Raw genomic sequence first — 25741 nt, 5'->3', positions numbered from 1 at the left:
AAAAAGTATCGTCTTTACCTCTTTTAGGAATGTTGAAATGATCATCTTTCTTGTTATTTTTGTACAAACTGATCTTTAACAAAGTTTGGTCAAAAGTCAAGATTATTACTACCATTAGAATTTCAAAATTTTGACTTGAAGTCAAACCGAACATTTAATGGAAAATAAAGAAGGATTATTGTTCATCTTTGATTAAATAAAAAGGGTGGTTAAAACATGAATATTTGGAACTATTGCACATAGAAATCACAAAGTTTGCCGTATAGCTTGGTTGCACTGCAACATTTTGGTGGCTTATGCATATACACAGCTTAGGCATGTCACATTTAGTATTAGAGATAACTTTTTGCTGTTAAGACAAAAACTTATGAACACATAAACATAATTAATCCTTGGGATGCTATACTATGAATAATTTTAATTAAGTTAAATAACTAAAATGTCACCTTTCCTTTTTCTTTCATGGTATTGTCTCAGTCGGTACACCCTTGTTTTTTCATATTGCCAACTCAATCCTTCGATTCCCCTCCAGACCCAAAAAAAGAATCGGTCATATTGTACAAGTCTTAGTACACACAAAATATAAAATTCATTTAAAAAATAACAATTTAGATTTGGCCTAATTATTATTATCCTCCTTAAAAGAGTTGAGATAGAAAATTGAATACCCGCTTTTCTTATATCTTTCCATATGAATTTTAAAGAAAATTAATTATAAAAAGAAAGGAAGAGAAAAATAGAAAAACTTGTTAAGAAAGAGAAGAATTTTAAGCCACCTTTAGAAAAAGTTGGGTCAATATTTCCTTCAATTGACCTTATAAACCATATTTGTCACTTTCAATGACTCATGATCCATTCAATAAACCAAAGTAATAACGGCAACATACACACACATGAACACCAATAAAAATCATGCCACAACTTTGACAAATTCTTGATCAAAAGGTTTAAACCCAATCAAAAGTTGATCAATCTAGAATAATCAAACATCTGATGGCTCAGGAAACAACTTGCAAATTACTTGTAAATGATGGGTCAAAATTTTAATGGGGGTCCTATCTCAACATTCCTAATTTCCTCATTTGAGAAGACCAAGATTGCAAGCAAAGTAACAAGAAGCAAAGGACAAGTTTGGAGGGAATTTCATGAGAAATGGAGTCCAAAAGAAAGTCAAGGATGGGAATAGTCAAACAATCGAAGGAAGGACAGTTTTTCTGGGGTTGTGTATTAAAATAGGATGAGAAGCATTGGATCAAGATTTATATATAAAATATGTTTTACCCATCTTCTAGCCAACTTCATAGCAACAACGCTGCACTTTCTTTTTCTTCCTTTAGAACTCATACAACACGTACCCTCAAAACGCGCTCTACGCCAACCCCATAAAAGCAAAAAACCGTTCGCAAACCAAAGACAAACCACGCAGAAAAGGAACAGCAAGAAGAGAAGAGATTAACCAAGAACTCTTGCTTTGTCGATTTCCGATGTCGGAATCAAACTCTTTAGTTAAGCTGCAAAGGTTGTTGTTGATATCCGACTCGGACATGGCAGCAGCGGCTCAACAGCTGATGCAACTAAGCGATGAAGATAACAACAGCAGCAGCAGCAACAACAGCAGCAATGGTGACAACAACAAGATCATTAAAGCAAAGAAGAGCAAGAGATTGTTTGAACAAAGTCAAGATGAGATAACTTCATCAAAGATTGAAGAGATATTTGGGAAGGAAGAAGAGGTTGTGAGACCAATTAAGCAGCGGCGGTATCGGTTTCTTGACAGTATTTACAAGGAGACAAAGCCTATGAAGGTTAGCTACGGAATGAATTTATGGTATTGAAGAAAACCCTAATGGGGTTTCTCTCTAGAAATATTATTCGGCTAATCAAATCTAGTACAAATTCTGTAGAGAGGTCGTGGTAATTTTCTCTTTTTTCGTAGGGCGAAAAAGAAAATGAAGACTCGTTTCTTTCGCCTCGCTTGTTAGGGAGTAGAATCAAGCTTCTTGATCATGGTTTTCTTCTGGATTTGGGTCATAAATCATTATCATGAAGCTTCGACTGATTTTTAATAATTTTTCTGTTTTACGTTTGAACTAAGTTTTGGATGACCCTAGCTCGGTTTAATTTGGTCAATACTTTCCTGGCCGGCTGGGATTGGAATTTGGAAAAATGTCGATATATATTTCGCTCCTGAGTAAAGGGTACCTTTAGATAATTGGGAAGGAGAGTTGAGCACAGTTTGGCAAAGGCGGTTTTTCCTTTCAGCGGCCATGCACATCCACCCGCTATTCTTTGCTTGCCTTTGGAATAATTATCATTCCCTGGTTCAACATCAACTTGTAGGCAATTAATTACTTACATCGCATGTGGAAATCTTGAAAACGAAATCTTTTGATTTGGGAGGATTTTTTCCATTAATGTTGTTAGTAATCATTTAATACCATTGAAGGTTGAGATAAGGGATGAAAGGGGAGCTTTTTCTTTCTCTGGGGTGCACGCTTCAAAGTGTGATACAGTACATCAGATTAATCATCCTTTTTCCTCTCTAACTTATGATCTAGTTCATGAACCTGAACAATATTTCCAAGTACGTAGATTTAACACTCTCCATTCTCAAACAAATTAAAGCAATTAGTGTCTCCTTTTGAGTTAAAAAGTCAATCTGCTTCAAATCTATACTTGTACGATCTATGAGAAAATAGCTAGTCTATGTTATGTTTGCAGGTTCAGCTAAGCTTCTTTCTCTTGATTTTACCTTTTGTCTTGCTGAAAATATTGCTTTAAATATGATCTTTCTCTCCTTCATCAATTAATTATGTGTTGGGTCTGTTACAAATTTATCAAGGATTGGACAAACCTTCTTTTATAATTCTTTATGAACTTCCATTTATAGTACAAGGGTGAAAATATGAGGAAAATACTTGTATAAGCAGACAGCATGACATACTTTCTCTAGCCATTAATCTTCTTTTTGATTTATCACCTACTTCATCATAGAGCTAGCAAATTCCTTTTAGCCACAAGAAATAGATATATATACATAGTCCTATGAGAGAAGAAAGGAGTAAGTCTTGGAATTTTACTGAAAACATCGATCTCTACAGGTACTATTAGCAATAAATTTAGGATCAGTTATTGGCTTAATTAGCAAAAGTAGTTTCTGGATTGGTATGATGCAAATCGACTTACTAGTTATCAGTGATAACCTTGTCGAGTTCTGTTTGGCTATATGTGAAAAAGATTAATAAGCAAATATTACATAAATTTGGATCCAAATGCATGTATAGACATAAAGTTTTTTTTCTCTTAATTTATTTTTAAATTTTTATTTCTCTGAATTGGTATTGCCATTTACATTATCCAAAAATAATTAATTAATAAAAATTTTAAACAAATAAATGTTTATATTATAAAAACAAATGAATAAAATCAACTCCAATCACCTTTCAGATTAAAGGTTTCAAGTTCAAAACATTTTTTTGACAAAGTTCAAAGTTTTGAGTTTAAATTTGTTTATAAGATTATGAGATGGGTAAAACCATAAAAGCAAGGAGAGTTATCGTCTTCCAACGTGTACCCGAATCAATGAAATATAAACTAATTGTTGAGTATTTTAAGAGATATTGAATGGAGATATATGTGTAAATTTTGAGAAATAGTTTTGTGGAAGCAAAATTTATTTTGTAGTTTATTTACAAAGTTGTTTGATGTATACATTCGAGTGCTCATCCGTTGGTCTGTACAGGGTAGAAGATAATCCTCTCTCATATTTGAGTTTATGTTGACTGGGTTTAATTGGTTTATTATTATTATTATTTATTTGATTGATAATTAGTTGCCCTATATGAGTTAATTTTGCCATCATGGATGAAAACTAACTTGATTAAACCATTAATTACATGTACCTCAAAAAAACCATCTATTACATCCATTTCCATTTGATTAGACTAAACAATAAGAGGTACTAAGGTACTAGATTACTCTCATTTTATAAATCTCACTTCACAAGAAAAACACGCTCTATCCACTGAGCTACAGGCGCTGCTTCAATTAAAGAACAACTTCTAATGAAGTAATTTTAAAGTTTGTTGATTTCAATTCAGATTCCAGTAAATTTTATTTTCTAAACAATCATGATTCAAATACAAGACGTAAATTCAATACTGAAAAATTCAGGTATAATAGGTTGAGGTAAAACTAGGAACAAAAAAAAATGGGATCCTGAACCACGTTAGCATGCAGATGTATTGAAATTAAGAATAAAAAAAAAGGTTGTAAAAATTGTACAACTCTTTTTAGGGTATGTAAAGACTTGTCAGAGAATCACTGAAAAAAACATTCCTACACCACAATTAGACAATGACAAAACTGCAAGCGCCATGGCTGCTACACTCCCACTACTTGAAACAAACGACGACTCCCCTAAATATTGTCAACTTCATGAAGACACAAGCAGAGCAGGCATCCACATATTCAGTACCACACCAACTACAACATGTCTGCTTCTCAAGCAGCGTTTTCTTGGACTGGTCCATCTGACCTAAAGTAACGACCACGCCCACGGCCCCTTCCCCTGCCACGACCACGCCCTGTAAAAGTTGAAACTTTTTTACATATGTTAGCTCCCATGACTAACAAACCTAGGATCAGCCAAACAAGCATGATAAAATGCAAATCATATAGTGCCAACAACATTAGAAAAAGTATAACAAACAAACACCAACACAATATAGTATAAACCCGTCACATATAACAGTTGAAAAAGGATGGCATTTCATATCAAATCAAAGTATTTGGTGTCCACTCTTCGTAGACATTTTGTGATAGCTGGTTCTTGCTTGGCTGAATTGCATGTTCTTCATTATTCCAACTTTATCATTTGCTCACTTACTAACATGTCAGCAAAGGAAAATTTTGAAACGTGAATTACAGCAAGGTGCATAGTTTTCCCCAAGACAGTGGTTCTATGCTAAAGAAAAATATGGAATGCAAAAGAAACAGCAAAGTACTCGAATATTGCAACTATGTTCATTAAAAAACCATTTGGCATAAGCATATAATATAAAATTACGTGATGAATGGCATATTGCCCTGAAAGAAGTTAGTTAACCTTGTTATTTTACAGCTAAAAGATGAACGTGAACATTAAAATTATGTGCACCACTTCCAAGATATAAAAGTGAAACATTCATTTCTCACTATTCAAAAACAAGATAGCAGTGAACAAAAACAACATACTTCCAACTCTGATTCAAAGGGCAAACTTACCACGGCCTTGGACATGAGGTGCATCGGACTCACCATAGCCATAGTATCCTCCAACACCATAGCCTCGTCCTCGACCTGGGAAAGAACGACCTCTTCCACGTCCTCGACCTCTGCCACCAAAACCCCGCCCACCATCCCAACCATCACCATTATATTCCCCAACTCCATAATTTCCTGTACCCATCAAAAAGGCAGAACACATCCAATGAGCATATTTATCAAGTTATACAACAGGATACAACATGATGGCTTCAAAAGTGCTGCAATTAATAAGAGGAACCTCCATGGCAGTTTCAAAGAGAGACGGAGAGAAACGAGAGTTGCTTTCTTTCCCTTTTTATTTTAATTATTTAAATGCTCTAGAAAGTGCACATATTGTCAACGAACTACAAAAAATGGATGCAAAGATATACCAAAGATCAATGCAACAATAAACTAAAATAAAACAATACACAATGGCCAAAGAAAAAGGAAAGTAGATGCATGATTTTCACATCAACTATGCACAAAAAAGAAGTAATTTGATGACCTGAATTTTGATGCACCTCTAGGGCCAACTAAATTGCTTTTGTAATAATTATTCTAAATATAATTAGTAATAGAAATGAAAAGTCGACATATTCAAATTGAAGACCTTATATGTTAGAGAGCAAGAAATACCTCTACCCCTAACCCTTCCTCGACCACTTCGTCCCCTTCCTCGTGTCCTTGGTGAAGCCTCTGAAATTAGACAACATCAAAATATTAGATATTACTAATCAATTCTCTTCTTTTTTTTTTTCCTTCTTCTGATAAGTACTGGTTTGTTAAACCAACAAAAGGTTGCTTACCTACATCGTCTTCAAATTCATTTAAGGGTTTCACTTGATCAGCCGGAAGAGGAGGTTGATATCTGCATTTTAGGAGTAAATAGATCAGACCTAAAGAATCACAGTTCAAAACCAGAGAACAGAAACTCAAAAGTATTAAATACTTCTCAATGAAAGATTGGAACTCAGTAATATAAAGATAATCCATATTACATATAAAAAAAGGAAAACAATTAACAATTAAGGTGATTAAAAAGTAAGAGGCAATTCCTCAGAAAAAAAAAAGGACAAAAGGTCACCATAAGTGCATCTTAAAATGTCTAGATCCAAAGAAAGAAATTTGACAATCAGATTCTAACAATTAAAAATAAGTGGGACCAGACACTACTTTTGTCTCAAATGTAAACAAACTTAGTTCTCAGTTATTTACCCTGTGGAGGATGTATCCAGCTCCTTCTTTGATAATGCAATGGTGATCATCGAAACATGACGAGTGGTCTCCAGACTGTAATAAGACAGAGAACCAATCATCCTGATTTCTATGCTCTAAAAACATGGCATTGCAAGAACTTAGTAGAATAAAAAAGTCTGCTGTTTCATACGGAAGGAGGCCTTCTTCTAGTGGTTCCCACATGTCTGTTATATCGGTTGATCCAATTGAGGTATTCTGATGAAGATCAGCTATTCTCCTCTGAAAACAAAAACTTTAATATAAATGATAAAAAAAAAAAAAGGACATGCATATATACTTGTTCACATAGGTCTGAGAGGAGAGAGAGAACCGTCTTCAATCTACCTTAATCAACTCTGCAATCATCACAGTCTTATTAATGGCTCTGCCCATTGCTTTAAGAACAATCTCAGTGGACCCTTTCTCCTACACAAAATGCATTCATCAATAAAATTGAATAAAGAAAAAATTTGCAGAACTGTCAACAAAATATCATGGCTAATCCAGCACAAAAGTCAAAAAAAAAAAAAACACCAAAGCAAATACGATTTAACTTTGTTCTATGAAGAATTTTAAAATCAAGTTTCTTTCTCCCCACAAGGCAAATTTCCAAGGAGAAATTTTTCTAGTAATTTAAAATTGCAAAATTACCGAATAACCAGAATTCGCTTCAGAAAGCATACTGTTTGAATTGGACTACAAAATGAAATTTCCATTAATCAAAATTCGAAAGATCTCTTCAGCCAGCAATAATAACCCATTGTTATAGGCAGACCGAAAATCTGTTAACTCACACGAGTAGAACCCGTTCAATGGAACAGAGTCCACCATTAATATCCTATATAGGCCATTTGAGGATGGCCCGGAACACATTTTATTACGATATTGTCACTCTACTCTTGTTTCTCATAACCTAAATACCACCATATAAGTGCACTAACATATATATTGTCAAAAATTACAGCTTCATAGATCTGCTCATTCTTCAGAACGCATTTAACCCCAACAATTACATTACAATGCAATATATTTTTGTTGAAACAAAGTAAAATACGAAAAGAGAAAAGAAAGAGAAAGTTACTTGGAGGAGAGTGGTGGCATAGGTAATATAGTTCCTCATTCTGCCCTGAGTTGTTATCCTAATTTCATTTTCGTTTATGGGAGTCTCTGCTTTTGGCTTCTCCACCCTCTGGTACCTATCCATCGGCCTTTCGTTCTTCTTTTTTTCCCTTCGCCTATTTCCCCAACCAATTTAGGAACCAAACATCAAAAACAAACCAATCAAAAACAAAAACATTTGGGGGGTTGTTGGATTTACCGTTATATGCAGAGCAAGAGAGTGGAACAGAAACTGAAACCAAACACTCTGTGTTTAAATTAAGCCAAAGAGGTTTAGAAACTGCAACCCAATCTCTGTGTATCTGAAGTTTGAATGGGAATAACAACAGTAATAAAGAAGTTTAAGGCACAGGCGAAAAGCTCGGGTCGCGTGAAACAGTTTTTGCTTTTTGTTTCGTTTTTATAATATGAGAAATTGCGCAATGTGAAAGCTGGGATTTTCAATTTTGTTAAAAAGTTAACGAAATTCAGTTCTCTGTGGTCGCGGTCTTTCCGCCGATTGGACCGCTCTCTCCCATCACATTTCAGAATGGATAAGGAGCCCCGCTTGCTTCAGCTCAGCCCATCCACTTCAGTCCCCACTCTTTTAGGCTTTAAGCCCATTGTATCTGGATAAAGCTTTGGAGTAAGGTAGTGATCAATTATTATTTTTTTTTTTTTAAATAAAAATTGATTTTATCTCTCGAGGAAACATCTTAACGGTTGGAGTTTAATATTTCGATCCAAGATTTGGAATTCGAATGCTGAAATGAGTGGGATAAAATTTATAAGATACAGGGAGAGATACCTCCAATTATGAAGCTCAATATCACATATATCGAAAATAAAAATTGATATTAATTTTTATAGTATAACAATATATATTGTGAATTTAAAATTCTTAAATATTAAAAAAAAAAGAATAATATTCTGACTATATACGTGATTGTCCATCTCAATATGATCAACATAAATTATAATATGTGAATATATATAGAGAGCAAATAATGTTGGGCGAAATAGTCTCTTGCTCATGAACAACCACATTTATGAATACTAAACAAGAACGATAAAAAATAAATTTATTTATTATTATTATTTTTAATAATTTTTTATTTTTAAAAGTGAAAAACAATTTTTATATAAAATAGAAAATCAAATGAAAATTAACTTTGATGGATGTGCATCAAGTGGTATTATTGTTTTGTCTTATTTGGTACGAGGTGATACAAAGATGAAAAAAAAAATATTCCTCAAATATGTTTATAAAAGGATTTTCATTATATGAAATTCGTAAATTAGTTGGTTTAAGTTAGACATGGAGAAAGGGAGACCAAATGAAGTGTTCTGTGATCTTTATTACTTGGATACTGATGGGTGAAGGCCCTTCAGTTTCTGTCTATTAGGTTTACAGATGGAAGAGGATCAAACAAGTTTCCGTTGCCTTTAACAAACTACATTTGTAATTGCAACTAGTTGTTAACATTCTTCCTTGATGACGATGGCAATGGTTGCGTCGGAGAGAATGCATGGTCAGCAAGGTATTTTGCAACTGCATACAACAAAATGTTAATGTAAAGATGAATTTGCCAAATGAAATAAGATTTCAAGAGCTTGTGTTCTTTGTGAGAGCGAAAATGGGATTAAAACAAAAAAAAAAAAACAACCAAGTAATAAGAAATGATGGAGTACCTGCATCATTGTACTTGGAGGCGAAAGGACTACCATCAGGAGGAGGGCAACCATAAAAGAATTGGCACGCCAATTGACATACGAAACTTCCAGGCCGATCACAATGCTTTAACCCACACTTGTCCAAACATGTTGGTTCACCTGTTGTTTGTGTCTTCGCTTCTTCAACAACGTTCAACAATATCATTATACACAAAAACAAGCTTACTAGCATGCTTTTCTCCATCTTTTTTTTTTTCCTATTTAACAATTAAAAGACAAAAATCTTTCTTAAAAAAATGTTTTAAATTTTTCAAGTACTCGATTAATTTCCTGTTCAAAGAAAATTAATCGAGTACTTGAATTAATGTCTAATTTTTCTGAAACAAGAAGACAATTAAATTACGAGCATTCTTTGAAATAAAGATACGATAATATACATGTAAAACATGTTTATATTTAGTTTTTCTAAATTTTCTTATTGTTTCTTCCTTAAAGATCTCCTTAAATTTCTCTCTCCTTTTCTTTAAAAGGTGAACCCATCTTCAAAACGTCTGATTTTTTTAGTTTGTATCTATTTTTGACAGCTTTATCAACATGTTGTCACCAATTTTATAGATGCACCACATTTGGGTTTTCCAATTGATAAAAATATAAAAATTAGGGATAGCTTTTTTTGTTAAAAATTTTCAAAAGATGCGCCATGGTGGCATTATTGGTAAGGAGTTTACCTGCCCAAGACCAAAACGTGCCGCGTGGCATCTTAAAATTCTTTTTACAAATTTTTTTATTTTCAAAGAAAACTGGACATCAGTATTAATTAACATCAGCATTGATATAAAGAAAAACGATTGAAACAAAACTAATAGTTACTCATTAAACCAAAATTAATAATCGTTAAGGGTACGATCCAACCTACTTTTTCACTACATATACCTTAACTTGCTTATTAGTAATTTTAGTTTTTATTTCAAAAGCATAAATGTAATCCCGTTAAAAATGTAAAACATACTAAATTTATCTCTTCCTACTTCAATTGGGATCTTAATTTGAAATTCTACTAATATCTCATAAAATCATTAAAAAACACACTTCAGAAAATACTTGAATAACAAATTAACTCTTTTTTTTTTTTTTTTGTTTATCATTTACGAGGAAAATCAGTTTAAATTTTTTTAGAAGATTGATTACTCTCAAATTATTATGTTTCCTTGTCCACAAACTTGCCCAACGAGCGAGCTATAAACCCAAAGATGAATTTGATAAGGGGCAACCGTACCAACAAGCAGAGAGGTGAATCTTAAACGAATATTTTTGGATGGCACCAATTACAAGGCAGGTTCATTATGCAGATTACAGAAGCAATAAAAGTTAAACAAATATATTATCTTATATTTAGATATCTTGTATGAATATAAAATTCTAAACTCAGGACAAAACGAGCTCAGAAATAAACCTACCCTCTAAACATGAGAAACATCCACATTGAAAAATATCCTAATTCGATCCTGCAACTGAAACACTGAAAGCTGTTCAACCATTAAACCTTGCTTCGTACTCGTGTGGTTGCTGCAAAAGTTCCAAGAAATGTTAATTTATAATATAAATTACAAAATTACTCAACTAAAACAGAGCATCAGTCACCCCTAGACAAGAGGACACCAGAAAACATACTAGAGTGAATCACACTAACAGGAAATAGTAATAACTCCTGCACTGTGTCCTGAATCATCCCTAAAGACACATACAACTTTTAAGTGATAGTACCAGCTAGTTTCAGCTGATGAAGCTTCAATGATAATTAAGGATCTAAGGTCAATTCCTACTCTAGTAAAGGTTAAGGAAACCATGAAAGTGGAAAGCAATTATAGACTGAAAATGAAAGTTGAGGATATTTGGTTGCACGGTAATGTTTGAAGGTTGATACAGAAAACATGAGTTACAATATGTTTTCATGTCTGTTTACACGATTCTAGGTATCAGCATATGGAACAGTTTTAGTTCTATCTGAACAACTTTGGCAAAAGCCTGCACAGCCTACCCAAGGTGGTCAAATTCCCAGATGAATTTGCAGAAAGAAATTCTTTAAACACCAGGATAATGAATGAACTTAGAAAATTGACAGGAGACAGATCTTCATATAACTTTTATAGGTGCTTTATGTGTGCTAAAACAACTTAGACGGAGAGAAAGGGCCACACACAAGCCAGAGTTAGGTTGGAAAAACAATTTTACCATAAATAAGGCTGATATTGATCGGCCTGCAAACCATCTCATGTGCATTGCACGTTGAGCTTTGCCCGCTGCTTCTGCAGAGTCAAATCGAAGATACACGCAACCAGCACTGTTTCTGTATAAAAGATGAAAAGGTGTTATAAGGAAACACACTTTGCATTAAGCTGCAGTCAGGAAAAGGCAAACCAAATACTTCTTTCCTCGTAAAAGTTCATTACAATTTTCAATTGTCGATATAAAATGAATTGGGAAATCTGACAAGTTAAAATTATTAAAACCTAAGAAAGCTTTACAATATAAAAAAAATGCCATTAGTCATTGATTGGCACCTAATCAAGCATTCTGAAATGACCACTGAAAGTATGTGAATTCCTACCTTGTAGCCAAGAAAGGTCAAATACCACCAGATAAACAACATGCATAATCGCCATACACTTGCACATGTATGTCTAAATAGATTCTTAAAACAATACAAACAGATTAATAGACCTAAAAAATGTGAGCATCCTTTGCATTTTATAACCCTATATTTCCGGTCTATAGAGCAACTGATTGAAGGATACAGATTTCAGTACCAAGATCCATTCATAGTCTTCTCAAACATTATTACACTGAAACACAGGTAATTTGGCAAATTAGGAATATTCTGATGCAAAGTCCAGCAATCTAAAGGAGCAAATGACTGCAATGGAGAAAGGAAGAGGATGGATATGTCACTAGACTCAACAGTTCTTTCCAATTACAGACCATCAAAAAATACATCTTCGATTACTGGTTTATAATTTAACAGAGTTATCAAACAACGCAAACCAAGCACTAAACTGACAGAACTTTCCCATTGTTCAACTTAGATGAACCATTTGCTGTCTATTCTAATAGATAATTAACAATAAAAATGGCTATAAATTTACTTATCCACATTTGAACAGCATATTGATGGGGCCAACTACAAAAATGAAATGACAGTAAAACTTATCTTATCCAAGTGCAATAGAAAGTGTAATGCTTACTTGTCCACATGTATATGCTTCACCCGGCCATATTTGCTGCATTCTTCTTCAACATCCTCTTTAATTTCCAAATCAAAATCAGGTTCCATCTGCCACAGAAGTTACAGAAATTTACTACTTTATACAAGGAAGGAAAAAAAAAAGCAGACAAAAAATAACAAGTAAATAGCATGTTAAGAACAAGAAAATTTCAAACCTCAGTAGCAGGATCAAACATATTCTTCAACAGCAAACACTCACTGGGCTGTCCAGTAGGATCAACGGCTGTAGTCGACATGATGGGAGGTACAATTGGTGCTGGATATGCAGCTTGGCCATTGACAGGCAAGGTAACAGCCTGTAGATTTGGAGCTGACCCATTAAGAAGGGGTACTCCAAGTGAGCCCGTAATGCTGCGAAGTTATAACATTAGATATATGATATGATTAAACTGTAAAGGACTATTTGAAAGTACAAACCAACCTTGTCGCAATACCAGAGCGATCCAGTTTCTGCATAAGCAATGCTCTTGATTGAGCATTTAAAGCCTGGATAAAAAATACAAGAGCCAATTAAGCAGCAAGAAGAGCAAGAAACAAAAAAAAAATCATTTCCTGAGCAACTACTATTAGAATGTGACAAACTGACTACAAAACCAATATTCATTAAATGCTAATATGATAAATATGCTTTTCAACTCACCAACCCACCACCCTCATCATCATCAAAGTCAGCAGATTTTGCTGCAGTATCTTGGGTACCAACATGATCTGTAACAGATGAAACCTATATGCAAATTTAACCACAAAGATGTTAATTTGGAAGACTACAAGCCAGTTATTGTCAAAGAAGAAGAAACACACAAAACTGACACAGAAATTATACTGCTATAATCACATAATGCAACAAGCTCATGAAATTAACAAGCGTACCTTAATGGTTCGACCAGCAATCTCAAGTTTTCCATTCAATGCACTTTGAGCAGCTTTTGCATGTTCAAGTTGAGCAAACTGTAAAGAACAAACAACAAACAAGTACATACATATTTATATTATACAAGAGAATAAACATTACAAACAAAGTCTTTAGTTATAACTAACCTGAACAAACCCAAAACCTTTGCACTGCCCAGTCTCTAGGTCAAGTGGTAGTTGCACAAGCTCCACAGGACCAAAAGGTTCAAATATCTGAGCCATTAACATACAGATGAGAAAAGGGTTTGAAATGAATAACAATGATAACAATAAAACTGGATAATGTCAATCGGGGAAAAAGATTTAAAATGAATATCACGAACCTTTAAATAATAACAATGATAATAACAAATGTCAATACCAAAAAAAGGTTAAAGAAAAAAAATTCTTGAACAAATTCATGAAACTCTTTCCAGACTAGTTCCTAAGCAACTACTATTAGAATGTGCTTCATGGACAATTTTGTTTTAACAAGTTAACAACCAATCAACAATTAAAGAGCAAGTTTAAAAAGCTTCAAAAGACAAATAGTTACCAGTAATTCATAAACCAAATCAAAGCATGGTAACTTCTAATTCTGCTGACGAGCCAATGGTCATATTACCTGTCTAAGCTGCATTTCTGTCATATTGAAGTGCAAGTTCCCCACATACAATTTTCTATCAACCGCTCCATATGGTCCAGCAACACCACCTGCGCCTGCACCAGAAGTATTTGACTGAACAAGATTCTTTTCAGCCTCTGAAGGTTTAACCATCACAGGTTGACCAAGGAGCAGTTGACCAGACAATGCTATTGCCATTGGCACAGACATCACATCATAAAACTCAATATACCTGCAATTTAATTAGTGACTGGTAATTAGGTTCTCCGAAAATGTGAGGCAAAAAAGATTACAATCAAAACTTACAAAGCATATAGCAAAGAGAAGTACGGAAACAAAAACTCTAGTGCAGAGAGCTCATGCTGAGTATCTTTTGTTGAATCTGATGTCTCATGTGATAAAAAAAAGTTAGATCGGCAAAAGAAGATTAGGAAAGCAGAATAGCTATCATACACCACAAAAGGGCTAAGAAATGGAGGTTAAGGGAGTAGCCTGTCCTTTTCAATATAAAAAAACAACAAAAAATGAGGAAGGCACCACCTAAAAGCTTATATTATACTCATGAAACTAGGAATATCAGAATGAACCCTGAAAACTACCAAAAATCAAAGATGAAGAAGCAAGAAAAATCCCGACCCTCCTTTCAACCTCAACAACTAAAAATTGAAAAAAAAAATACAAGAAAAAGAAAAGGCCAAACCAAGTGTTAAGTCGTTAGGAAAAAACACTTTTATCTTAAACGGTAAAGTGTATCTTTAAATCCTTGTCATAACCACTAACAAGTTAAGAACCGGAGTAAGGCACCCATGTTTATCAGTTGCCTTTACTGCAAAAAAAAATCAAAGCAGAAAAGAGGTGGTAGAAGAAAAAAAAATTTAGGTTTATGTCATCTACCTTGTGAACGCAGCATGAATTGATTAAACATGAGTGCTATTCCCATCATCCCTCATCATTATCGCATTGCTAGTGCATTTAAGAATACAGTTAAACTTGATTCTTGAAAGCAAAGATGCTAATACTCATTCACAAGACTGTAAATGAAAGAATAAGTTTGCTCAACATAAAAGCACATACCCAACTCCCTTTGATCGTCTTGAATTCCTATCCATGATCAGACGGACATCCCTCACCTGAAAATGATAAAAGGAAAAAATATGAGATTTAACAGAACATAATAACCTCTGAAAATTAAATATAGGAGGAGATTGTAGACTTCCAAGCTTCATGATCAAACACCCATCAAGGGGTGTCAGCAAGATTATATTGTTTAACACGTGCTTTTAACTCACCCCACATATATAGTATGTTGAGACACAAGAAACTCATAATAATACTCGTAACTGAAGGCAGAGGAGCTTATACTGCAAGAGGAAGCAGATGTATCTCAATAATATGCTTTCACATCATTCTAAACAGTCTTTCATGCATCAACTTAATAGTTATTATCAGAAATGTATGAAGACATTAATGAATTTGAAGAAATATTGCAGACTATACAAAATGAGATTACTACATACTAGAAATCTCAATAATGAGTGTTTTAATGAAAATAAACCTAGTATTCCAAGTGCACACTCAAATTTTCAAAATCATCCCATTAAGTTTTTCCCAAACCAATTAATGTAGAACCCTGGCATACTTGAAAGCTATGGTGGACAAATTATAACAGAACCTTCAAACAAGAAATGGCATAACCAAGAGAAACCTGACTAACCTTCCCTGCCTTCGAGAAGAATTCATAAACATCTCTCTCAGTTGCTTTCAGAGGCATCTGTCATCAACCAATTCAAGGTGAAAAGTAATTAATAATTAGTGCAAATGAAAAAATGCATGTTTATACAAACATAAGTATGACATTTATGCCTAATAATCCTTCAAAGATGAAAGCAGAAAGTGCAATCCGGTCTACCTGGTAAGCAAAAACAGTTCTCTGGTCCCTCTCAGGATCAGCTTCAGGCTCCACTACTTCTTTCTTCTCTTTAAATCTCCTGCAGCATCCATATTCATTAGAAAATTCAGATAAACAATTTCAAACTACAATATATCAACAAAACCAGGCTCTAAAAATAACGGGTGTGTAAAAATTCACACTAGCACGCCATCCACATCATATCAAAAATGCCCATCCAAGTGGCACAATAGTTCCATAACTGTAAAGGATCAATACAATTAAAAAACCCCCTCACCCCTTTTGTTGCCATACAATTACTCAAACAGATGAAAACATAAAAAAAAAAAAGCATCAACTTCATCCCAAAGGGGACAGCCCAACAATTAGAACTTCAAATCCTGGGGAGGTGCGGACAGGTGTTATGGGAGGGAGCTACCTCCCTTTGCATAAGCATGCATTTCAGGCGCTTTTTCTAACATTGAGCAACCTATCACTAGTATCATGTCAAAGAACACACACTGGATTACAAAAACACAATGCAAATTTATATTTGCTTGAACTTAGCAATCCTTCAGTCATCTCTATAATCGGCATAAACATTCCAAAACTTCCACATTGGCACTCGAAAGTCCAATTTGCACATATATTTTACATATAAAATTAAAAATAGGAAGATAAAAAGATACCTGCTATCTCTGATGTCGACGACTTCGCGTTCTCTCTCCCGCTCGCGATCACTCTCGTGTCTCCTCGACCGACTACTGCTTCTCTCTCTCCTCTCTCTCTCCCTTTCCTTCTCTTTCTCCCTTTCCCTCCTCTCTCTTTCCTTTTCCTTCTCTCTCCTCTCCCTATCCCTCTCTTTCTCCTTATCCCTATCTCTCCTCTCTCTCTCCCTTTCCTTTTCCCTCTCTCTACTACTCCTCCTCTCTAAATCCCTATCTCTGTCCCTCTCTCTCTCCCTTTCCCTTTCTCTGTCGCGGCTGCTTCTATGCCGATCCTTATCCCGATCTCGCCTCTCCTCGTCGTCCTCATCGCGGCCGCCTCTCGATTTCTTGCTGCTGCTCTTGCCTTCATCTTCATCTTCCTCTCTCTCCCCATCTCTCTTCCTGTAGCTTCTCTCGCTCTTTTCCCCTGATCCTCCTCCGTCTTTCTTCTTCTTCTTCGGATCTTCCTGCTCCTCCACGGTTTTTTCCAAATATTCGTACTCATCGAAATCCATTGAAAATTCGAAGGTGTCAGCTCTTCTTCTTCTTCAAGGTATTTGAATTTGGAGCCTTGAAGTAATGATTCGCGGGGCTAGGGTTCGGGAAGTTAGGGTTTTGTTGGGGTTTCGAATTTCGACTGAAGGTTTGCGGGTTTGGTTTAATTTTGGTCCTCGAAATCTGGGAAAAGGACTTGGGTGTAATTTTAATAAAGTCCGTGGGTTTTAAAGAGAATATGCGAACTAGTTTGAAGTGGATGAGATGCAAGAGAAACTAGCATCGTGTGATTCCCATTTGCCCAGATATGAGGACTGGATGAGATGATGCTCGTGCCTTTCATCATCAACAACAGCATAATAACGAAATGTATACACATCCTTTAGTTACGCGATAATTCTTCATTTATAAGTGTAAGATACATATCAAATTTTGATAAATCTATTCAATAATAAAAATATATAATAAAATCATTGTAACATTCTCGATTATGTTTTTTTCTTTCATAAAAAAATAACAAATGAATTGGTAAAAATCATCAACCTAATTAATAAAATAAAGTAAAACCTTTGTAAATACACATATAAAGATAAATATGTAATTTACATTTATAGCAAATTAAAATTTCACTTTATAAATTTGAAATTTATCTTTTTAATTTCAACTTATAATTTTTACATGAATTATTCATTTAATTGAAGGTTTTTTTAATTGGATTTATGCATATATAGATAATTGAAGAGATGGCTGAAGTGAAAATTGAACTATTAAATAAATATATTTTATTTATATACCAACAATAAAATGTCAAATTTATCATAAAAAATTATAAAGCGCTTCTTAAATAAATAAATAAAAAAAAGAGTAAACTTTTTATGCGTCAAGTTGCTCGCCATAACTGCAAGCTGGGCCCGTTTCTGAACCAGATTGGACTAAATCCAGACCGGTTACGATACTTTCTTTTGTCCAACTCCAATTGGTCGTTAGGCCTCACTGTCTTGTGGAGATTAATTTTAATCCTCTAGTTCAGTTGAGCAAATATTAATGTCTAGAAGTAGGAAGCTCTAGATTTTTCTTCTCGTCAGGTAGAATTAGTATAGTTTGCGAGATTTTCTGCTGATACTTAACCCACAGTTATCAATGAGAGATAGAGAGAAAGAGAGAGAGGTGAGAACCAAAGCTACTATCTTATTTTTCTTCGAGTCTTTGCCACAAGAAATGCAAAAAAATTGAGAGAGAGAGAGAGTGGGAGAGCTCCAATATTAAAATATACATTCTCTGTCATGAGTGTTGACTTTTAATAAAATCATAGTATAACATTGTATATAGCATTGATGTAGTAAGAAAATTACGCTAACAAACAGAGGTGAGAAGCAAAGCTACTACTTATGTAATTAGACAAGTGCAGCAAAATGATGGCATATGCAACCAACCTCATCCAAGGTTGCTGTTGCCAAAGAATTTTTTCACGCTTCAACCCAACTCATGGAAAGTACTTACACAGCTACCTGGCGTTTCTCCCCTATGTCTTACATTATTCTGTTCAGTGGGATTCTTTCGTTCTGCCGGGCAACCCTTTCTTGAGGAGCAATTATTTGCGGCATTGTCATACCTCCAGAAACAATTATCTCTGCATTATGACCAAATAAATAAGAACAAAGAAAACATACGGTTAGAAATGACGTGTACAAGGAGTATACAAAACCTAAACTCTTATTCCCTTTCTCCACAATCATGGGGACTCTTTTTCCCATGAATTCAACTAAGCCTTAATCTAAACCATATTGTTCAACTAAACAACTAAACAATCATTTTCTATAGTTAAACTCTTTCTGACATGTACAAACCGCAGAAACCAAGAAGCATATCCAAAGATAGCAAAAATAGGAAGAATTTTTTTTGGAAGATATAAACAGCATTCTTACTTAATTTTCTAGTACCGGCATTCTTTAGTAAGCATAGAGAAAGAGCCAGGATGACAAGGTAAGGAATTCCTCAGAGATATAGAAAAAAATACCTATGCCTTCTCGGATCGAGAGATTTGGCCTTATGATCTCTTTGGAGTTCACCAGGAAGATATCACCAATGTATAGATGGTTTGTTGGGACAAAAACACTGCATAGCTCTTCATCTTCGTTTTCTCTCTACAATACACAATCAACAAGCAAAATCACTAAGGAACTTGTTGGGAAAAAGAAGACACTCCAGAAAAGAGCATCTTGCTATTACGTGACTCAAAAACTATAACCAAGAGAAGCAGAATTCATTCATATCGGATCTCATAGAATAAGTGGCACAGTATAATCATCCCAATAGAGTTAGGACAAACATCCTTGAAACGGAAACTGTGTCTCCCATAATTTCAGCAAAGCATATCACAGAACAAACTAAATCATCAGCCACCAATATAGAAAGGGATGAAAAATCTTCACTAGGCTTACAGATTGTGCTGGAATTTATGCGTAATCACAATAAGGAATGGTTCTTATATTTTTTAAGTAATTGAACACACAACCCCACCCACCCATTAACACACACATAAACCCTCCCATCCACCCACACACACCACAGAAGCTTAAATTCTACAAAAGAGAAATTGAGGTTCATGGACTCTCTTCCTATGGTTGTGGCTCTGCACTTCTCTCTTACACAAAGGTTGCCTTCATAAAACATGATGATGTCTCAACCACATTTTATTAAAGACAATGACAATGAAAAGGTTATAAATCACAATACGTATTGGTAATAAAATGTAGTGCATTTATTTATACAACTGTAGAGATTTTGGATTGACAATGAAGATTTAAGGTTTTCCAAGTGCGATAAATGTCAACCAGCACTTTGATAAAAACAGCTCCACTATGACCAAATAGGAACATTAACAAACCTATTATATTCTAAGCAAACCCAATAAAGTAAATGAGGATTTGTCATTTCTAACACTTTCAAGTTTTAAATTCGTTATTAAAATGTTAGAAGCTGTCTTCAGGAAGATAAATATCTTTGAAAATCCTATGACAAATCTCCTTCAGAAAAGATCATTTAAAAGATAAGCAAGCTATCACACATTATGCCTTTGTTTCAAATTCCAAGTACCAGCTAGAGAAAATGATATCTTCAACTAATGTGGACAGATGAGGATTATATCATCAAAGGTCATTCCTGTAGAGCATTCCATAACCTAAGAGAACATAATAAACACTTGTGGGTGGTTACCCAAGAGACCTTTTTTTCCATGCCTATTTGTTTCACAGAGCATATGAAGTCTTATTTATCCAAAGAAATTCCTTAATCATATACTTTGTTCGTTAAATCAATTAGTCAGCCATATAAGAGGCAACTTTACATTTTAAATGCCCTTTGAATAATCCAAGATCAGATGAGATGCAGAAATGGCATTAACGGAAAAGCAGTGTATGTTAGAAAAAAAAGGAGAAAAATATTAAAATAGTACCTGAAGAATGACAGTGGATGTAATAAAGCCAAATGCATATTCGCCAACACGAGGATGGCGAATGATAGCCACCTCCTTAAATGCTGTTGTATTTTGATCTACAGGGACAAAGATAATATCATTGTGTGTTTGAAGCAAAATTATATAGTTGCGAAGCTTTGAAGTGATATAACCATATTGTAAATGTCTTTTTGAAGGATAAGAAGTGTATGGACCCTTGAACTACCTAATTCAGAAGCGGCATGAATATAGTCACAGAATATAATACAGGCTCATGAAAATGTGTAAAAGTACTTATGCAGATGCAAATCATTTATTGAACTAAATTTATGACAAAAATCAGATAATCAGAGTAGTTAATTAGGTATAACCTGGAGATATTGCAGCACTAATTTGTTTTGAGGCTGAGTATATATGCCTAACAAAGGGCATTCGCTTTATAACCCATTCTCCCACTGAGAAAACAGCAGCTCCCATCCATGATGAAACAAAAACACCAATAAAGAAGACAAAAAGCAGAGATGTGATAAATCCCAGTCCTGCACATAGTAATCACAGCTCAGACAATCATTGCTCCGAGCATAATATCTCTAAAGAGATTTGCATAAAATGCAAGAATGAAAAGAAAGAAGAGTGCTGTTTGATAAAGCAGTGAGTTTTGACATGTAACATATAACAATCATTCCAAATTGATTCAGAAATTTTACAACCTAAAAAATTAGACAACTCATAAATAGTTCATAAGATATTTAGAAAAAGGAAAAAGATGTCAATTTTAAAATCCTTACGCCACAACTTCTAGTAGCAATCTTAACCGCTGTGGAGTCAAAAACCTCAATAGTGATCTTGAGTTCTATCCTCCCTTGAATTTCTTTATAGAACTTCATATGATTATTTGCTTTCTTTTTGCAATAAACATATATTTTAGATTTATGAAGAAATTTTGGGATTTGACTATAGTAAAGCATGGTTAACTAGTGATGATAGAAGGCAAGAACCTACAAACTTAGACATACTTGAATACTCTACAAACATTGAAGCCATAAGTAATACAGTTAAACATACCAAATATGTCAATGCCAAGTCGTTCATATAACGGACTGAAGAAACCATCAACAAACTGAATAAACCACCATGTAATGAAAAATGTAACTGCCACGGGAAAAAGGACCACACTGCAATTTTGCATGTCAAAACATTGTTAGGCTTGAAATATCACAAGAAGCAACCGAGCACTGAAAACATTTTGGGAAATATTAAAGCTTAATACCATCCAGTCATGAACTTCTTCGAAACCCAACTCTGGAGAACAAAACAACAAGCCTGAACAATTATTCAAACAGAATGTCAGACTTGAAGTTAAATTTTTTCATTAACATCACAAAAATAGGATTTTAAAAAATAAATGACAGCTAAAAAATACTCTCATTGCTTCCATACTTACCAAGAGTTCATTGAAGCTAGCACATTTTTTTGGGGTTCAAACAATATTATTCTAATACCAATAAAGTACTCAAACTCTGAGTGACTTAAAAATTATTCTTGAAAATTAGAGTGCTTGAATTTCCATAAATTATTTTAAGTTTGACATAGAAGTGCCAAATGGTATAATCATGAAATATATAAGCACAAAATTTATCTTGGAAGCACTAATAGGATAAGTCCACATCCACGGTCCAATCCATTACACAGGGTCCTTGAAGTTCTAAAACGTGAAACACTTTTATCATCCTAACACATCGCTGTTAATTAGTTTTCCATACTCAATATACTAAAAACATCATCAGGGAAACATGATTTCCCCTCGTTTAAACACGAGTCAAACCACGGCGGAGACATTCAACAACAATAAAAATTGTGTGGTTATAACTTGGAATTCAACCGGTTCACAGCAATTAAACATAATAAAGAAGAGATTATGACAAATCTTGAGTGGTCTTTGACCATTTTCACTTCCTACATTTCAAATCCACTGTGGTTTTCCTTTCTTGCACTCAATCTTTCGTTAGTCACAAAGCACATTACCTTCAAATCTTCAATTAAAATTACATTTAAAGTATTAAATTTTAAGATAAAGCCCAAGAAAAAAGATTTCAAAACTTGATGGAACGGATCCATGGTTTGGGAAGTCAAGAGTTCAGTTTAAAAGCAGATCAAGAAAAGGGTAAAAAGGGGAAAATGGACCTTGCGAGTGGATGAATTGGGGGAGCTAGGTGGAGACTTAGCCGGATCTTCAGGATCAACACCACCATTTTCGGCTTGGCTCAGTGGAATCGACGTTGATTCTTTCTCTTCCGCCATTAGCTTTTCTTTTTTTTTCAGTTGTGTCACTGAGAGAAAAAATCTTGACTGAGAGAGAGTTGTTGGGAGTTGGGCGTGAGAGAGAAAATGAAGGGAATTTGATTTTTTGGAGATTGTTATTAATCTTGTCCAGCCTCTATTAAATAAAGAGAGCGTTACTAATTTAATTAGATGGCTTGGATAATAAGGAAAAACCAGTGATTGGAATTAGGGAGAGAGAGTTGGGAGCAAAGCCAATATTTGCATCCTTAAGCAATGCCATGTGGCGCGTCGGGTTGGGGTTGGGGTCGCCTTTGGTTTCTCCTCGACAAAGCAAATAATCTTTTGTGGCAGTATCCTTCACAAAGGTTTTTACTCCAATGATAAAGAATAATTTAGGTTGTAATTACTCAAGGCATTTATTATTACCATTCTTGATAAAAGAGTTAATTTTAAATTATTAGCTCTTTACCAAGGGATTACTTAAAATATAAAAATATTTCAGAAAGAAAATGTAGCAAATTATGCTATTAGATACCTTTGATATAAGCATTATATGATCAAATTATGTGATTAGTCCATATACCTTGTCAAAGTAGTTAATTTAGTATTTGTACAATAATTTGTAAAATTAAGTCCTATATTTATATTTTTCAAAATTAATAATATTTATCCGATCGTTAACAATGTTTAATTTTTTTTGTTATTTATATTGACATAGTATTTAATTGTGTTGATGTGATATTCTTTTATTGATATGATATTGAATCTGATGACATGATAATAATAATTTGACATTTTCACAAATAATACAATGATAGTGCTAACATGGTGTGACAAAGTATCGATATAAATTTTATAAGTGTTGATATGGAATTATTCACTGTGAAGTTACCATGTGAAATTTATTACTATCAAATAGAAAAAAAAAATTAACTTAACAAAATATTAACTTGTTAAGATGAATAAAAAATCTAAATAAGTTTTATGTTTAAGGCGTGCTTAGGTTGTTTAGGCCTTATTGCCATTTGAAAGTAATAAATTTCACATGACAACCTTATATTAGACAATTGGTAAAAAGACTTATTAAGTCCCTATATTCTTCAATTTTATTCAAATTTAGTCCATATACTTAAAATTGAAACAATTTAGTCCATTGATTTTTTAAATTTCGTCAATTTCGTCTCTCTTCCTAATTACATCTAATTTTACCGTTAAATGATGATATCAGCACTGACGTATCACATTTTTCATGATGTGATAATGCCACGTGGCATCAAATGATGACATTGATTACTGTCTCGCGGCACTAAATGATGATGTGTCCATGCTGACATGGCACTGACATGCTGACATGTTAGTGCCACTAGGCAGATCAAAAATAATTTCAACAAAAAATTTTGCCACTTCATAAGGATTAAATTGAACAAAAATATATAGTATAGGGATTAAATTGAACAAAATTGAGATGTTGAGAGACTAAATTGAAAAAAATATTTAAAAAATACAAATTTTATGTAAATTGTTGATATGCTTATTAATAAGCTAAATGTTTAAGTGTAAAAGATTTATGGTGTTAAAAATATATATATATAATTTTTTTTACTTGATTATTTGATTGTAGAACATGTAAATTAATTTATCTTTTTTACAAAAATTAAGTTTGAATTATCTTTCTATAAAAAAAAATTTGAAAAAATTTCATACTTGAAATCAAATTTATATAAATACCTTATATTACGTTAAAATAAAATAATATCAAATGACTAAATAAATTATTTTTTCTTCTATTTACAGCAGTATAAAAAATTAAAATTTATTTAACTTAGTTTTTAACTTGAGTTAATTTCAAATTAGCAAAATATGTTGATTTAGTTTTTTCTTTAAAAAAATGAAGAACTGATATATAGATTTAGCAATGATTATAAAAAAATTATTTGTTTTGACTTATTTAATTTGAATATGACAAACCTATTATTACAACCATTGAATCTGAGTTCCACCCTTCTAACTTTTTATTTATTTTTTATGTTTTTATTTTGTTTAATATTTCAAGTTATATTTTTTAAGTTGCAATTTCCTAGATTAAAGACTCCATTTATAGTTAATGAAGTAAAATATAACTGTAAATATTTGTACCATTTTCTTTTATTAATAAAATTTTTATAGATCCAAATTAATAATTTAAATTTAAATATAACATAATTTGATTGTGGTATTTGAATTTAAATAAAATGTTTTATAAGAAATTTTGAGTAAATTTAAATAAAAGGTAAATTGGGTAAGAGTTGAATAATTTCATAAGAATGTGTATTTGTAAATTATGAAAGTTGTAACTAAATCAACATATTTTGCTAATTTGAGTAAATTTAAATAAAAGTAAATTGGTAAGAGTTGAATAATTTTAAAAGAATGTGTATTTATAAATTGTGAAAGTTGTAATTAAATCAACATATTTAGTCATTTTATATTATTTTATTTTAACGTAATGCAAGTTATTCATCTAAATTTGACTTTAGGTATAAATTTTTTTCAAAATTTTTTTTTATAGAAGGAGAATTCAAACTTAATTTTTGTAAAAAAGATAAATTAAATTACATATTCTATAATCAAATAAGAAAATATTTATATATAACTTTTTAATACCATAAATCTTTTATACTTAAAATTTGGCTTATTAATAAGCATATCAATAATCTACTTAAAGATTTATATTTTTTAAATATTTTTTCAATTTAGTCCCTCAACATCTCAATTTTGTTCAATTTAGTCCCTATATTATATATTTTTTCAATTTAATCCCTCAACATCTCAATTTTGT

At 33.2% G+C, this 25741-nt stretch overlaps 4 protein-coding genes across 5 annotated transcripts; 1 reads left to right on the top strand and 3 right to left on the bottom strand.

The window, feature by feature from the left end:
* The first annotated feature begins 1309 nt into the window (after window positions 1-1309).
* LOC148764475 (uncharacterized) lies at window positions 1310-2415 on the top strand. Its single transcript, XM_088804256.1, has one exon. The coding sequence runs from the start codon at window positions 1485-1487 to the stop codon at window positions 1833-1835; it is 351 nt and encodes a 116-aa protein (XP_088660382.1). The 5' UTR covers window positions 1310-1484; the 3' UTR covers window positions 1836-2415.
* A 1796-nt stretch (window positions 2416-4211) lies between these two features.
* LOC18611725 (uncharacterized) lies at window positions 4212-8064 on the bottom strand. Of its 2 annotated transcripts, none has more exons than XM_018126866.2 (9): window positions 7844-8064; window positions 7607-7760; window positions 6871-6951; window positions 6677-6765; window positions 6505-6579; window positions 6096-6157; window positions 5926-5985; window positions 5266-5439; window positions 4212-4601 (listed from the first exon to the last, which is right to left on the bottom strand). In XM_018126866.2, exons 2-9 carry the CDS (start codon window positions 7727-7729, stop codon window positions 4504-4506), a joined length of 762 nt encoding a protein of 253 aa, XP_017982355.2. In that variant the 5' UTR covers window positions 7730-7760; window positions 7844-8064; the 3' UTR covers window positions 4212-4503. The 2 variants fall into 2 exon arrangements, with proteins under 2 accessions (XP_017982355.2, XP_017982358.2); XM_018126869.2 differs by having other exon boundaries at window positions 4212-4586.
* Window positions 8065-10570: 2506 nt separating this feature from the next.
* On the bottom strand, window positions 10571-17400 carry LOC18611723 (Splicing factor, CC1-like protein). The gene is made up of 13 exons (XM_007048136.3): window positions 16674-17400; window positions 16006-16084; window positions 15811-15867; window positions 15171-15226; window positions 14097-14328; window positions 13619-13705; window positions 13451-13528; window positions 13221-13304; window positions 13002-13066; window positions 12736-12931; window positions 12540-12628; window positions 11530-11644; window positions 10571-10863 (listed from the first exon to the last, which is right to left on the bottom strand). The coding sequence occupies exons 1-13, from the start codon at window positions 17204-17206 to the stop codon at window positions 10828-10830; spliced, it is 1707 nt and encodes a 568-aa protein (XP_007048198.3). The 5' UTR covers window positions 17207-17400; the 3' UTR covers window positions 10571-10827.
* A 1032-nt stretch (window positions 17401-18432) lies between these two features.
* On the bottom strand, window positions 18433-23166 carry LOC18611722 (protein LIKE COV 2-like). The gene is made up of 7 exons (XM_007048135.3): window positions 22825-23166; window positions 21911-21963; window positions 21706-21815; window positions 21012-21179; window positions 20641-20738; window positions 19204-19330; window positions 18433-18816 (listed from the first exon to the last, which is right to left on the bottom strand). Exons 1-7 carry the CDS (start codon window positions 22939-22941, stop codon window positions 18716-18718), a joined length of 774 nt encoding a protein of 257 aa, XP_007048197.3. The 5' UTR covers window positions 22942-23166; the 3' UTR covers window positions 18433-18715.
* Window positions 23167-25741: the final 2575 nt, after the last annotated feature.

The sequence above is a fragment of the Theobroma cacao genome, chromosome 1 (assembly GCF_053813885.1).
Source record: "Theobroma cacao isolate CCN51 chromosome 1, ASM5381388v1, whole genome shotgun sequence".
NCBI lineage: Eukaryota > Viridiplantae > Streptophyta > Magnoliopsida > Malvales > Malvaceae > Theobroma > Theobroma cacao.
This window is presented reverse-complemented; position numbering and strand designations above follow the sequence as displayed.

What these genes read in the sequence shown, in the direction of transcription:
- LOC148764475 (XM_088804256.1), top strand. Translation starts at nt 1,485, where the DNA reads ATGTCGGAATCAAACTCTTTAGTTAAGCTGCAAAGGTTGTTGTTGATA.
- LOC18611725 (XM_018126866.2), bottom strand. Translation starts at nt 7,729, where the DNA reads ATGGATAGGTACCAGAGGGTGGAGAAGCCAAAAGCAGAGACTCCCATA. An exon ending in CTAGAAGAAGGCCTCCTTCC is followed by an intron (nt 6,580 to 6,676) that starts GTATGAAACAGC and finishes GTCTTATTACAG; the next exon opens with TCTGGAGACCACTCGTCATG. An exon ending in ACCTCATGTCCAAGGCCGTG is followed by an intron (nt 4,602 to 5,265) that starts GTAAGTTTGCCC and finishes TATGTAAAAAAG; the next exon opens with TTTCAACTTTTACAGGGCGT.
- LOC18611723 (XM_007048136.3), bottom strand. Translation starts at nt 17,206, where the DNA reads ATGGATTTCGATGAGTACGAATATTTGGAAAAAACCGTGGAGGAGCAG. An exon ending in TGTTTGATCCTGCTACTGAG is followed by an intron (nt 12,629 to 12,735) that starts GTTTGAAATTTT and finishes CTTCTGTGGCAG; the next exon opens with ATGGAACCTGATTTTGATTT. An exon ending in CAATATCAGCCTTATTTATG is followed by an intron (nt 10,864 to 11,529) that starts GTAAAATTGTTT and finishes GAACTTTTGCAG; the next exon opens with CAACCACACGAGTACGAAGC.
- LOC18611722 (XM_007048135.3), bottom strand. Translation starts at nt 22,941, where the DNA reads ATGGCGGAAGAGAAAGAATCAACGTCGATTCCACTGAGCCAAGCCGAA. An exon ending in ACTTGGCATTGACATATTTG is followed by an intron (nt 21,180 to 21,705) that starts GTATGTTTAACT and finishes TACTATGTGCAG; the next exon opens with GACTGGGATTTATCACATCT. An exon ending in TAGTGCTGCAATATCTCCAG is followed by an intron (nt 20,739 to 21,011) that starts GTTATACCTAAT and finishes TTGTCCCTGTAG; the next exon opens with ATCAAAATACAACAGCATTT.